General features: G+C 40.6%; 3 protein-coding genes and 1 long non-coding RNA gene across 5 annotated transcripts; 2 read left to right on the top strand and 2 right to left on the bottom strand.

The window, feature by feature from the left end:
• Positions 1–15: 15 nt before the first annotated feature.
• Positions 16–3978, top strand: rngo (DNA damage inducible 1 homolog rngo). Its single transcript, XM_020949460.2, has 4 exons — positions 16–607; positions 1596–2094; positions 2154–2439; positions 2521–3978. Exons 1-4 carry the CDS (start codon positions 370–372, stop codon positions 2914–2916), a joined length of 1419 nt encoding a protein of 472 aa, XP_020805119.1. The 5' UTR covers positions 16–369; the 3' UTR covers positions 2917–3978.
• On the bottom strand, positions 93–1051 carry LOC147643288 (uncharacterized). The gene is made up of 2 exons (XR_015272381.1): positions 854–1051; positions 93–715 (listed from the first exon to the last, which is right to left on the bottom strand). It is a non-coding gene; the product is annotated as an uncharacterized LOC147643288 (long non-coding RNA).
• Positions 3979–3998: 20 nt separating the features above from the next.
• Positions 3999–5429, bottom strand: eIF2alpha (eukaryotic translation initiation factor 2 subunit alpha). The gene is made up of 2 exons (XM_020949461.2): positions 4575–5429; positions 3999–4511 (listed from the first exon to the last, which is right to left on the bottom strand). Exons 1-2 carry the CDS (start codon positions 5267–5269, stop codon positions 4172–4174), a joined length of 1035 nt encoding a protein of 344 aa, XP_020805120.1. The 5' UTR covers positions 5270–5429; the 3' UTR covers positions 3999–4171.
• Positions 5430–5758: 329 nt separating this feature from the next.
• eIF4H1 (eukaryotic translation initiation factor 4H1) lies at positions 5759–12037 on the top strand. 2 transcript variants are annotated; one of them, XM_086835968.1, is made up of 5 exons: positions 5759–6075; positions 7290–7595; positions 7665–7966; positions 8732–8986; positions 9052–12037. In XM_086835968.1, the coding sequence occupies exons 1-5, from the start codon at positions 6044–6046 to the stop codon at positions 9204–9206; spliced, it is 1050 nt and encodes a 349-aa protein (XP_086692094.1). In that variant the 5' UTR covers positions 5759–6043; the 3' UTR covers positions 9207–12037. The 2 variants fall into 2 exon arrangements, with proteins under 2 accessions (XP_086692094.1, XP_020805122.1); XM_020949463.2 differs by having other exon boundaries at positions 5918–6075; positions 7665–7864.
• Positions 12038–15317: the final 3280 nt, after the last annotated feature.

The following is a 15317-nucleotide window of genomic DNA, read 5'->3' as shown; positions in this document are numbered from 1 at the left end:
AAAATATGTTAAACTAATAAATTACATTTTGTTGCCTCCTCCCAAATTTATCACGTTATTCAGCTCCTCCACAAATATACATACCATAAATATGCAGTAATTAGACTAGGAATTAATTTATTTTTTAATCAAGAAGAACACACCCATCGATAAACACCCATGCAACCCTGGTTGCGGAGGCGGCGTTTTCGCTGTGTCCAAACAAAGCAGGCAGAAGAATTATCACCGCACACGGCAATAAAAGAGGAATAGGCAGAGATATCCAGTCCTCCAGATCACAACCACAGTTTCCAGTCCCGAGTAGCACATCTAGGATCAGCAGGAAGAGCAGCAGGAGCAGCAGCAGCGGTAGCGGCAGCGGCAAAAGCAATGAAAATCACAGTGACCACCAGCGATGACAAGGTTTTCTGCCTGGACGTGGCCCAGGATCTAGAGCTGGAGAACCTCAAGGCGCTGTGTGCCATGGAGATCGGTGCGGAGGTCTCCCAAATAGTAGTGCTCTTTAACGGACGTGAGCTGACCAACAGCAAGCATTCGCTGCAGCAGTGCGGAGTTGGCGATGGCGACTTCATCATGCTGGAGCGACGCAGGAGTGTGAATCGGCCAGGTAAGCTGGAGGGGGGTAGTGTTTGCGGGAGAGCCGAGAAGGCCAAACATTAAGTGGGTCATTTTCTGGCGGGGATCTGGCGCCTTGCTTGGCTGCTGCTTTCGGCTCCTGAAAAAAATTGAATTGCGATTCTGGCTTTTGTGACACTCTTGTTTTTCGAAATTTTCGATGCGTGTATTGTCTCTGCATGCATATGTGTGTGTTTGTATGTGTGCCCGCATTTCTGCGTAATTTCTTTTTGTTTACTTGTTTTTTGAATTTTTTGGAAAAGCACAGATCTCTGTGGCGCAGTTGCTGGTAAAAATAAACGCGTTCCTTTCATTCTTTCTTTTTGCACATTCCAAAATAAGTGAAACACGCTCGCACACACACACGCACGCACACACTGGAAGCCGTTGTCGAGTGTGTGAGTGTTACGGGTCACAGCGGTGGCGGAGAGGAAGCAATGCTTATCTGCTTCCATCGCAGTTGTAGATAAAGAGAGAGGAGACCACAGAGAGAGAGGATGCAATAAAAGTGGAAGTGGAGAAGGAGAAGGACCAATAGTAGCAGGTGATAGTGCTGCTCATGGATCATCCATTCGGTAGCGCTCCATTCCATTGACCCCAGCGTGCGTGGTTGGACTTGTCTGTCGGAATGGGATCGTCGTGATATGTATATGGTGACTGCATGCAGGTGTGGGCGGCGCCAAAAATTGCGATATCAAGCAGTGTACAGAGAACATTTGGACTCTGTACATATATACATACATACATACATATGTATGTACAAATCATAGCTTGGTTAGATCCATATTTGGTCATTCATGTTCCCTATTTTCTAGGATAACAGAAGCTATTGTGAGGCCAACAGCTCTAGTAAAACTTTAAAATTGTTAGGTCAACTAAAGACTAGATCTCGCAGAACCTATAGACCATATTTTCTACAATCTCAAAAACCCCACTCAAAGGTTAATCCTAATACTGAATCGCATTTATTTTTATTTCAGGTAACACAACCAATCCACCAATGGATTGGACTGGCCTGGACTTTAGTAACATCGCCGTGCCGGGCACAAGTACCGGCGGCAGTCCGCCCACCAGGAGAAGTACCCAGCAGGGAACGCAGCAGCCGCAACAGCAGTTCAACAATCCCACAGACATCCCATTGACCGACGAGTTTAATGTCAACTTTGATGACGATCCGGCAACGGTGCGACAGATGTTTCTATCTAGTCCCGAAACGCTGTCGTTGCTGCGACAGTATAATCCTCGGTTAGCGGAGGCTATCGATTCCGGTGATCAAGAGACCTTTGCCCGTCTGCTTCGTGAGCATATAACAGAGCGAAAGCGAAAGAACGAGCAACGAATGCGTATGCTAAACGCCGATCCCTTTGACGAGGAGGCTCAGCGTCTGATTGCCGAGGAGATCAAGCAGAAGAACATTCAGGATAACATGGCGGCTGCCATTGAGTATAATCCAGAAATCTTTGGAACGGTCACTATGCTGTGAGTCTTTACTGAGTTCCTAAACGAATTCACAATGGGCTAACATTGTCTTTTTATAGCTACATCAACTGCAAAGTGAATGGCATACCGGTGAAGGCCTTTGTGGACTCGGGCGCCCAGACGACAATCATGAGCAAGGACTGCGCCGAGCGCTGCCACGTTAATCGGTTAGTTGACACGCGCTGGAACGGCGTGGCCAAGGGCGTCGGCACACAGCCCATTCTGGGCAGGATTCACATGGTGCAGCTGCAGATTGAGAACGATCACCTTACGTCCAGCTTTACGGTGTTGGGCCATCAGCCCATGGACATGCTGCTGGGTCTGGACATGCTGAAGCGACATCAGGTGAGACAACGAAATGATTTTTGTTTTTATCTCGGTTTAAGTGACGTACATCTCTTGTTGGATCCCGTACATCCTTCGTAGTGCCTCATCGACTTGCAGCGGAATCTGTTGATTATCGGGACCACCGGTACGACAACACCGTTCCTGCCGGAAAGCGAGCTACCAGTCGGTGCCCGGCTCACAGGTAACTCGGACGATTCATTTGAGCAGCAGGCCATTGCCGATGCCATTGAGCAGAGTAAGCGAGAGGGCGGGGGCGGCGGAAGTGGCAGTGGCAGCAGTACGAGCGGTAGCGGATCGAATACCATTCAGCCGCTGGACCGATTCACCGAACAGGATGTCACTGATCTCATGGCCCTGGGCTATCCGCGGAGCGATGTGCTCACCGTGCTGCGCATGTGCGGCGGCAACAAGCAGGCGGCCAGTTCCGTGCTGCTCAACCGGAATGCAGCCGCCTCGGGCGGTGGTCTCAGCTGAACGCGGCTCGATGCTCAGCCTCAGCCCCCACCTCAAGAAGCCCCACTACCCACAGTCAGAAACTGGATTGCTTTATGGATTACTCCGAGCAATACCAAAACAAAAAGAAATAATAATAAACAACAAAAATCAGAAAAGAGAAAGAAACAACTGGAACACACACACACAACATCAACAACAACAACAAACAAGCAATGAAAACGGAAAACGATAACGAAAAACCTTTCTTATTTAGTGAAATTTTTGTAAACTAAAGCCACTTTTTTATATATACAGATGCTCGTTATTACGATGTACAATAGCTAATAATTAGGAAGCATTTCCATCAGCGGATCATTTTGAAAGGAAAGATTATATCTAAAGAATATTGATGATAGAAAAAAAAGTTTAAAATAGGCGATTAATTTATCAAAATCAGGGACCGTTGCAATTATTTACACAATTCTTCAGATTTATCTATTGTTTTTCATTTACAAATGTCAATTATTATATTTTATATTATTTCATTTATCCACAAAAGCTTTCTTGTTATTAAGTTTAAACCAGATTTATTTGTTATTCTTCAAAGGTTATATTTATAGAAACAAAATGTAAAAAACTATTGATTGCAATTTAAAATTTAATGTATGCCAAAACTATTATTTACTCCCGAGCTTTATATTATTTCAAAATATCAAATAATTGTTGGCGGTCTCTGCTAAAAAAAAAAACAAAAACAAAACAAAAATTAATATATAAACATATACAAAAGTAAAGAAACGAGGAATCGATGCGACATAATCGTTGGATAACTGGAAATGGACGGAGCAAGTGGTGATGGAACCAAGCCGCATCAACGAAATAATGAAGCTGTACTAGGAGGAAATACACACAAGAAACAGATGAAAGAGTACGCCTGACTATTAATATATATAATTATATATATATTAACCACATACACACACATATATATAAACATTATATACAATTTGAGCTAGTATTAAGGCTTAATTATCAAGCAAAACTGAAAATTGGGTTCAATAAAAGGTCGAGTATTGTTTTGGATTTGGAAAGGAAAGGAAATACGAATAAGCGCACACTGATTTCTCTTTTGGGCTCTCAACGTTCCGTTTTCACTTTTAATATTGTTCGTTATGTGGTATAATTTATACAAAAAAAGCTGCAACTTCTTTCTGGTCAGCTGTGAACCCATACACATGTAAGGATTTATTAATATGCAAAAATCTGTTGTTACTATTGTTGCCGCCGCTGTACTCTAGTCCTCATCCTCCTCGTCATCGTCGTCATTCTCACCGGCAGCCGCCGCCGATGCCGATCCCTTGTGATTAAACTCCTTCTCTGGATCAAACTGCATGCCCTCTTGATCGGCACCATCCTCCTCGTCATCATCACCGGCCACCTGGGCGTTCTCGGCCTCGGCACGCTCCAGGCGACGGGCCAGATCAGCCTCATCGATGGCAGTAACCAGCTTGGGAGCCATGATCACCTTGAACTCGCCCTCGTGCTCAATGATCTTGGCGCGAATATTCTCAATGGCCACCTCCAGAGCCTTCAGGCCGTCTGTCTTCTTTGTGGTTGAAGTGGTCATCACATAACTGTCCAGAGATTAACAATTAAATTTAATCCAGAATGAATTTCATCATTGTGGGAAAACTTACAGAGGCGGTGCTATCAGGTTGATGCGAATGGGCAGCTCCTCGGTGCTGAGCTCCAGGCCCTTGGAGAGCGACGCCTTGACCGCATCGATGCCCTCGTAGCCGTAACAGGAGCACTCAATGTCAGCACGGATCTTGACCGTAGGCGATACCAGCTTGCGTTTGATGTTGCTCAGCAACACCTCCTTTGTCTCCGCGTCCAGGTTGCACTCGTCAAAGACGGAGGGGTCCGTCACCGACTGCTTGAAGATGTCGTAAGCCACCGTCTTGCTGTTGTATTTCTTCTCAAAGTACCAGGCGGTCTTCTGATATAGCTCCTCTAGCTTCTCGTTGCCCTCGTAGCCGAGGATGTCGGCAACGTGGCGCAGCAGCGAGTTGATAGCTTTCGCCTTGGCAAAGCGCTCCGTGCACTTCTCCACATCTTCGGGCGACACCCGGCGCTTGGACAAATCAATGTAGCCCTTCTCCTTGTCCACACGAATGACAACGACCGGCTCGGTCTTGCCTACGCGGATCAGCTTGTTGATGGAACGAATACGCCGGCGAGACAACTCCGAGAGCAGGATCATGCCCTCAATGTTGTTGTACTCCAGCAGATGCACGTACGCGCCCATCTCGGCGATGGAGAGAACGTTCACCATGACCACATCCTCGATCTCTGGGTAACGCTCATTGTAGAACCGCGACGTAAGTGCCATATTTGTCCGTGACTGTGCTACGGGGATTCGGATTCCGGTTGGCGAAACGCAACAAAAAGATAAAATACACTTCACGAAAGAAAAAAATTTGGGAAAACGTGGCTGCCCGCTTTTTATCGATACTTTGGTATGGGTTGATTGTTTTCTATGGAAAAAGTATCGCATACGTTCTGATAGATTTTGCTAGACTTGGCTATTTTCCCGTCAAATCTGGCGTTTTTAATTCAATTTAGTTGGCGAGAATTTAAAATACATTTCGATATCAGTAAATATTAGTATATATACACTTTTAAATAAATACTAAAGTTAAAGTCAATTCTTTCTTGTTTTTGAAATGTAAATAAATTTTTTAAATATAATTCTTTGCGCTCGCAAAACTATCGATAGCGCTATTGCAAGAGCTAGCGATGGACCGTGTGCAGCGAATTGGCCAGAGCTGCTACGTTGCTTAAAATTGCGGCGATTTGCAGCAGCAAAACTATCGATAGCGCTATCGCAAGAGCGGGCGCAGCGAATTGGCCAGTGCTGCTTCGTTACTTAAAATTGTGGCGATTTAAAATAATCCTCTAAATACCAACAGTTGGAATGCAATTGTCTTACCTTCATTAGGTTTAAATTAAAGGCCCTACTTGGATAGGGTGTTTTAACTCAGAAAGAAGAAAATATACGTAACTAAGCTCCTGCGGGGCCATCAGGCCGGTGTGTACACACTGGCGGCGAATATTGCTGGTATTTCAGACTGCGGCGAATTCGCTCATTTGAAAAAAATAAAACATGGCTGGAAGAGGTGGTTATGAACACGCTAGGTAAATATTATTAAATTATTTTTGCATTTGCACGCACCGGCCGGCCGGGGAGTGCGGGAAGACCAGTGGATGTCGTCGCGACGCGTTTGATTTGATTGTAACGACGTTGTGCCCAAATGTGAAATAATGCACGCGGTTTGGTTTGGGCAAAAAGGCACCAGCACACCCGCACACACGCGCACATAAAATACATATATATATACGCGTGTACGTGTCGGTCGTTGGTCGCCGCCTTTGTGTGTGCGTGCGTGTGTGCTCTAGTGTGTGTGTTTTTTCTACATTCTTTTCCTCCTTTTCCCATGTTTTTTTTCTCCTCGTTTTTCGGAAAATTCTGCAGCGTCGATGGCTGCGTCGCTGCCGGTGCCAGCGTCGAGCGGGAGCGGCACTAGCGGCGCCGAGGCCGGTGGCAGAGGAGCCACCAACCGGCGGAGCAGCATGCGTCCGTTCATGTGTCCTCCAAATATAGATCGAAAATCCTCATGTCGCCTGCAGTTCTGGACGAAAAGCGCGCGCTTTTGCCCCTCCATTTGACACCTGTCCTCGCCTCCGTCTCCGTTCTCGTCCCGTGCTACGTTTGTTGTTGTTTGCCCCGCATCTTTTGTTGATGTTTCGCCGGGAATCCGAGCCTGCGTCGCTAGATTTGTGTGCCATGTGCGCTTGGTTCGGCGAAAAGGGAGCCGGGATAGCTCCGAGGGTGGCTCGGGCCCCAAAAGACGAAGAAGAAGATGCAGACACACCCCCATTAATTGGATTCAGTTTCAAGGCAACGCACTCCCCCACGAGCATAAACATCAATCGGAAACAATAATATACACACGCAAAAGTTGGGCAACAATAAACAAAAAAAATCCAAGGGAAACGACGGCATCGAATTCGCATTCGCATTCACATTTGTGAGCATTCGTCAACAAATTGGTTACATTTTAAAAGTAACAACAAAGGCACACTTTGCCATGAGGTATAGCTCCTTTGAAAAGGTGTTTAAACAGAGAAGTCGCTGGAACAAAAAAAAAACAGAATCGATTAGCGGAAAAGCTAAATGAGAGTCAGCCTGTTTTTGGTGACATCATCCTGTCAATTGTATGGCCAAACTGCGGCCAGCCTGTAAATGAATCCATTATAGGGCCACATCTGTACCTAAGAACAACAGCCCCCCAAAAAACCTATGGATATGCTACACATATCTAAACCACATTTATTTTGTTTCATTTCAGAGGCGGATTCGGTGGCGACCGGCAGGGAAAGCAACTGCCACAGGAACCGCCCTTTGTCGCATTCGTCGGCAACCTGCCGCAGGGTCTGGTGCAGGGTGATGTGATTAAAATATTCCAAGACTTTGAGGTGAAGAACGTGCGGCTAGTTAAGGATCGGGAAACGGATCAGTTCAAAGGATTTTGTTATGTGGAATTCGAGACATTGGACAATCTGGAGCGGGCGCTAGAGTGCGACGGACGGATCAAGCTGGACGATCTGTCGGCACCACTACGCATCGATATTGCCGATGGTCGGAAAAATAATCGGTATGTAGAGGGGATAACTCTATTTGAATATAACCCAGAAATATGTTTTTTCGTTAATTATAATTACAGCCCTGGTGGCGGTATTGGCGGCGGCAATGGCGGAGGTGGCATGAGCCGAGACGGCGGCCGAGACGGTTTCCAGAAGCGCGGCCCGCCTCGCCAAGGAGGCAGCAGTCAGTCCTACAGTAGGGGCGGCCCTGGCACTGGCGGTGGCAACGGCGGTGGTCGCGAAGGCGGCGGCGGATCGGGTAATCGCGGCGATAGTAGAGGTTCGTACAATGATAGTTATGGTGGTCACAATGATAGAAGTCGCGGCAGCGGCGGCGGCAGCGGAACGGGCTCCGGCGGTGGCATGAATAGAGGATACAATGGTAAAGCATTTTTATCTGCCGTCCAACCAACCAACCAAATCAAGCAACCAACCAAGCAACCAATCAATCAACCAACAACACGTAGCTGCATCCCTCGTAGTGCTGCCAAAAAAACAGTAGTTGATTCTGATCCGATTCCGTCACCGATCCTGCCTCAAAAATACTCTCATTCGATTCGATCGCATGGCAAAGGAGACATCCATGCTGCAGTTTCCAAAAGTGATTCCTTAGTCTCCCTCTCACTCAATCTTTCCATTCGGCTATCAGTTCATGTTCCCATCCCTGCTTTTCGGTTTATCTTTTTCCCCCCTACGGTTCTGCAGGCTGAGTTGAGTTGGATTTGCTTTGCTTTCCTTTACCAGTCTTTCTATATTGGGGTTGAGTTAAATAGAGAATATATTCCAAATAAGTATTTGCTTGTTAGAGAGGGATAGGGTCCTTGTTTTAAATATATAAAACTAGTGGTATTTTGGTATAGAATTTCATTTATTATTTCACTTCGTTGTTTGTTTTCTTGTAAAGATATACACTCCATCCTATGTAATCGGCCACCTCCAATACCCCCTCCGTTAAGCCCAGCTCCCTCGTAGCTCAGTAGACACTAAGCACTACCCCCATTTAGATAGATTTTAACCGACTTTTCAAACCCCCCCGCACGCTTTGTACCACTTTGAACTGCATTTTAGCTAGCATGCTAAGCCATACTCTCTAAGCAGGGCTCACATTTACTAAAAGATGCTAATCCCAGTTGCTTACCCGTTGCAGATCGACCGGCAAATCGGGGTCGGTACGGCAACTTCAACAACGACGATCGGTTCGAGCGCAATCAGGATCGAGACCGTGGTCAGCGGGAAGGCAGCTATGGCAACCAGTCCCGGGACGGCGATCGTTACAACAACTTCAGCCGGCATCGTGACCGTGAGCGTACCCACTACAATCCCAACCAGCAGAGTGAACGTCCCAGCGGCGGCTTAGGCGGCGGCAGTGGTGGAGGCAGCGGCTCCTCCATGGGCGCCATCGGTGAGCGGTTCTTATTTAAGGTGTCTTCAGTGTTATCCTTACCGTATTGTATTATATCTCTGCAGATGACAACGAACGGCCACGCCTGCAGCTGAAGCCGCGGACCATTGCTGCACCCATTAATGCGGTAGCCGAGACCAAACAATCGGCTTCCATCTTCGGCAATGCCAAGCCACGAGAGGAGAAGTTGAAGGAGCTGCAGCAGAATGGCGATAACTAGAGGTAACAGAACAGCGGCGGTTCGCAATATAATATGCCTGATATGATATTTTGGTGTGCGAGAGGAAAAGAAGGAGTGGAGATGGAGAAATAATGATGAAGCATCTGCAGAATGCATATATAAACACATACATTAATTTACGCTACATACCTATTATATACGAAAGATATGTACTACATAACAAGCAAGAGCGAAGATAAATGAAACTACAGACAGGCTGGCCTCTGTGTCCTCTGTGTGTCAGTGTCCAGTGTCAGTTAGCAAACCAACTTAACAGCAGCAGCAAAAGCAAATCGGCAACCCAGCAATCTTTCTTACTTTCAACAACAACAAGAGCAAGCAACAGCAATAAACCGCAGCATCCACAACAACAGCGACAACAAATGGAAGGTCTATAAATGTTAGTCTTTAAGCAGCGATAAACTTTAGTCCCGTGCATATGGCCTATATATATATATATATATATATCATATATATATTTATATATCATATATATATTTATATATCATATATATATATATGTACACCAAAAAAACAAAAACAAAAGCTCTACCATTAAGGCATAAATAGTAAACGAAAAACAAAAAAAAAGTGAAAGCTAAACAAAAAACTAGAAAATCAAAGCAAAAAACTCGAAAAAAACAAAGCAAAAATCGAAAATAAAAATACATTTTTGACAAAAGGTTCAGCGTAGTAGAGAGAGAGAAGGCAGGAAGGCAGGCAATTTATACAGTTTATATAGCAAAAAACGACAAAAACTGAAAAAAAACCAAAAAAAAGAACTATTAACGAAACCAATTATTGAACATATATAGTATAAACCTTATGAGAAGAAACACCAAGAACAACAACAAAACACCAATAACAAATAACAGAGATCTAGTAACAAACGCAGAACACCAACTACTACGTACGTAAAGAAAAAAAAGAGGAAACAAAACATGCAGATGCGAAGAAGTAATGGTTGAAGTTTAATTAACAACAACAACAGCAACTTTATATATTTACAAATGAGAAACGCAACTACATACATACATAGATCTATATGTAACTGAAGAACCAGAGTCTAAGTCGCAAATCAATTAAGTTGTACGATTATTATTCATTCTTTAGTTTAACCTGCAATACTTGCACCAATTCGCTTGTACTGTGGACTTTCCCCCACTCTTTTCTATTATTGAATATTAAATTCTTATCACTCGTACAGAGACACACCTACACACACACACACACACACACACACACAACGGACTTCATTTTTGTAGATAACAACCTTTGTAAAAGACGCAAGAAGTGTATAAATTTAATTGTTGTTTGTTTCGATTTTTCTTTGCACTTTGCACACTAAGATGTACGTAACGTCAGAATGAATAGAGAAAGCGTTTTTCCCCCTTCTTTACCTTTTTACTTTTTTTATTGTTTTTCCAAAAGTTATATAACTATACTACTTTTTTTTTGTAACCCCTTTTTTTTAATTGTATCTTGCAAGAGCTGAAAGAAAACGCGAAAATTGTAAATTAATTTGAAAATAAAGCAAAAACATTTACATAAGAAACAAAAGTACTACCGTTCTGTTTGGTGTTTTCCTTCGGACTAATTCGGAATTCGTTTCGGAGTGCGCTCAGCACTTTGTACATAAAACAAAAAATAAATAAATAATCAAATTCCCCTGCCCCTTACGATTCCCAATCGGGGAGTAAGAATTGTTGTGTTGTCAATATCCTTTCCCCCCAGCCCCGCCCCAAGAATAAAGAGAACAGAAAACAAAGAGAGATAAAAATGAACATGAACACGAATAACCGATTTGACCGACAAAGCTAAACCAGAGTTAACCGCGAACAGAGCAGGCGCAGCAAAGAAGCAAATAGAATACAAATGAAAGAGTATCGTGTAACAGTAACAGTTAAAAGTTAAAAGTAAACATTACGTTTAATATATATACATACATAGAAAGCTAAAGATAAACTTTAACTTTAAACATTTAATTTTTAGCACTAATACCGTAAGCAGTCAAAGATTTACACTAAACCGAAAAAAATGGACAAACAATATTTGTAATTCCTCAAAAAATAAATGAAACAAAAACTAAAAAATATGATCGAGTTGAAACTTACTTATACATATATGCTGCTCTTAAAAACCCTAATTAAGAACTTTGATATGCATTTTAAAACGCCCATAAAGACGAAACAATTGTTTAAATTAAAACAAAACAAAAAAAAAGGAAAAATTAAAACCAAAAGCGACACTAAAACGAGAAGAGAATTTATACAAAGCAAGAGTTAGACATTAACTTACATCATAAACAAAACTATATACAAATATAAATAAATATACGCTATGGTTAATGACGAAACTGATTGCGTAAGCTAAGAATAAATAGCAATTCTAATCTTAGCGATTGCAATAAATTGAAACAAAAGAGTTCTCCGAAATTAGAAAGTCTATAAAAAGGAATAAAAAAAACAATCGTAGGTCGAGGAAACACATACATTTTTACCAATTACAATTACAACACAGCAGCAAGAACCGCAAATGCTAACTTCATGTAACTTGCATTAACAATTAAGGTTAAAAAAATATATATAAAATAAATTAAAGTCAGATCAACAGACTCAACAACAACAGACAACAACAAGAACAATGTTTAATTAAGTAAATGATGAACGAAGTATGAACAGCCCTAAACAAATTCACAATCCCATAAACACATTATATTAAAATATATAAATATATATTTTTTGTTGTTTGAACATTTTGTACGATACGTATATATAAATATATATACACATAACTAAACAAATAAATAAAAGAAATTATAATACAACTAATTTATTGTTGTTTACTGCGAATTATTACTATAATAAATCCTCTGGGGTATATAGCATACCTGTATTTATATTTCTATTGCTCTTTTCATATTTATTCAGCTTTAAAAATTCGGAATATTTCAATATCTCCATTGTTGTATTGCTGGAAATTTCAAAATTCCTTTGTCCCCTTCAAGCCTAAGGAATGTAATTTTGACATCAAGGAAAACACGAAATGAGTTTCATTTGCATAACAAATTCAATTAAATCTCATTTTATTTCAGTTTTGTTTGTTTGTTTTTTTTTTTAGTTTTTTTTTTTTACAATTTATTAAGCTAAAGTGTGAAAAAATTTCGCTTTAATTATATATATAATCCTTTCGTTTTTGTATTGTTTGTTTTTTTGGTTTCATTTATTACATTACAATATTATTAGGTTGCCCATTTATTAATTTGATTTATTTTAGTTTGCTTTATTATAAATTGTTTTTGTCGTTATTTTTTATAAATTATACATAAATTATGCAACTGGCTGGAAAACTAAAAAAGCGTTAATTATTTATATATAATGAAAATAAAAATCGTTTACTTATTAGCGCGTTTCCTTTGGGCTTTTTCCTTAGCTTTTTGCTTTGTTTATGTTTTAGTTCATATTTTTTACATTTAGATGTTATTGTGCAGTTGTGGTTTTCTTTTTCTTTTTTTTTTTGGGTATGCTTGTTTTTTTTATTATTTTATTTTGAATTAACTAATTATAATTCTTTTTTTTTTTTTTGCGTAATAAACTAATTCAGGCGTTTGTTTCTTTTCGTTTTACTTTTTATTTTAAATACATTAATCGAATATATCTTTATAAAAACAATTCTTGTCTGTCTGCGTGTGTATTACGAGTGTTTCTGTTTCTGTTTTGGTTTCCGGTTTGTATTTTTCCCATTTTCCCGTATTATTTTTAATAAAAATGAATACATACAAAAATTGTTGTTGTTGTGTTTCATTTGTCCCATATAGATTTCCCATACGTTGTTATAAAAAAAATATATATATATGTATATTTATATTAATATGTGTGTAAGGTGTATATGTGTGGCTCAAACTTATTCTGTTGAAAAAATTGGTAACAGGAGGCTGCTTCAATCGAAAATCGAAGATTGTGCTCACGAAAACATTTAGATGTATAACAGCGATCCTCATTTCCGATCAATATAAATTTATATATTATCGTTAATAACCGCTGCGGTTCATAATATTTTGCAAGATTTATTCATTAGGAGTATCGCTAATACAGGCTTTAATGTCCCATTAAAAAAAAAAATTGTAACAAAATGCAGTGTGAGTGTGTGTATATGGATTTGTTGTGTGTGTCTGTTTGTCAAGCAAATGGACAAAGTGTTATACTACACATACTGTTATTCAGCTACATAAATATACTCATATTATCATATATATATATTTGTATATATATATACAGTCAATTTCTTTTTAGTAGAAAAGTGGCGGGTGTCATAATTTTTAGCATTTCTTATTTTTTGTATATTTGTTTGGTTTTTTTTTTGTTTTTTTGTAGCTGCTTTTACTTGATCGCACATATATATATTCTTTACATATTCATATGTATATATCTTTTCCATCTTTTAGGGGAGAATCTCTGTGTATATGGGGGTGTGTGCGTGTGCCTGAGTCTGGGTTTGAGTTGGTTGTCCTAGAGCCATCTGAACCACTAAGAATTTGTAGCCGGGGAAGTTGCTATCAAATAGAGTTGCTCGACAACGGCTGGATCGGGATGTGTAGGGATCTGGACCCGAGGATCAGGGGCCCAAAAATTGGCTAAAAAAAAACTAAAGGAGGAGATGAGCTAACAAACGCATATATATATAAAGATATGAATACGCTTAAACACTTTGAGCTCCGGTGCGCCTCTCTAATCGCTTCTCATTGCGGCCACCTTACATAAGCTCTGGTTCTGAATGATGAAATGTGGCTGTGTGTGTCTGTCTGCAGAAGCGAGAGAAAGTGGCTGAGCGGTAGAGAAAGGGGGAGAAGGTATTGTGTGTTGTGTGTGGTGTGTGTTTTAGAGTCAGACAGCTAGGCAGATGTAGGCATATGGCAGGCATATATAAAGTCTTTACAAAGACATCATCAGTTGCTTCGGTTTCTCACTAATAATTTACTTCAATTTTTTGTTGATTTTTTCGTATTTGTTTGCTTAAATTGTATTTTGTATAAAAAAAATATGCTAACGGTGCCTGGTGTCTTTCCTCTTCATTATCATGTTCTTTAACATTATATCGGATTTCTCTAATCTGTTATATCGGCTTTTGCTGTTTGATCTAGTTAAGACTTCCTTTAATATGTATATTTAAATGATGCGTCTCTTAGGTATAATGTATCCATTTTGCTAGCTTGCTTGGTGTATAAATATAAATACATATTTCAATCATATCTCATTTATAGCTGCTCCATCAGTGTCAGTGTAGTGTGTTTGTGTTTGTGTGTGTGTGTGTGTGTGTGTGTGTGTGGGGGGGGGGGAGGTGTCTTTGGGGCTTAGCTCTGGATGCATGTAAAAGCAGCTTGGCAAATTGTGATTCTGTTCATACATATATGTATATGTAGCTTCGGATGCACTATATCTTTATATATATAAATTTTCTTTTTAAATAATTTTCATTTTCTTCAGTCTGTTTTTGGTTTTTATTTCGGTTTCGGTTTCATTTTCATTTTGTTATCGTGTTAAACGGGCTTTTCATATACATACGTATAAACTGCTATTAATTCTTGCTCTCAATATAAATTGCAAATACTTCGCTGGATGGCAACTTTCGTAATTGTGTGTGTGTGTCTTTGTTTAGGTGTGTGTGTCTGGTATTCATTCAAATTGGATTATAGGCTTGGCTGGGTATCCTTAAAGTCTGCTGCGGGTCCTTGCTGGCTTCTGCTTTCAGCTTTCTGTTCCTATTCTAGCTCCTGTCTGTACTTGAGGTGAGGGTGGGATGGGTACTGCAACCGATAAGACTTGAACTAAGGATAGCTAACCATTGATTTAGGATTAACTAGGAATAAACGTATACGTAGACAGGGAATATGCTTATGTGGTGTGTGTGTGTTATGTTTCTATATGCACCCTATATGCCTTACTAAAGATTTAGAATTTTTTATGTAGAATATCTAATTGCAATAATTGTTCTTACTTCTTGGTTTTGCCTCCTGCTTCTTTTCGGTATTTGAATTTTATTAGCTATGCATAATAACTGGCTGTTTTACATTTAAATGTTTTTTGGTTTTTCGTTTTTTTACAGTTCGTTTTT

The sequence above is a fragment of the Drosophila serrata genome, unplaced genomic scaffold, assembly GCF_035046125.1.
Source record: "Drosophila serrata isolate PLE 108 unplaced genomic scaffold, ASM3504612v1 contig_276, whole genome shotgun sequence".
Taxonomy (NCBI): Eukaryota; Metazoa; Arthropoda; class Insecta; order Diptera; family Drosophilidae; genus Drosophila; species Drosophila serrata.
Note: the sequence above shows the minus strand (reverse complement) of the source record. Positions and strands in the feature narration are given on the sequence as shown.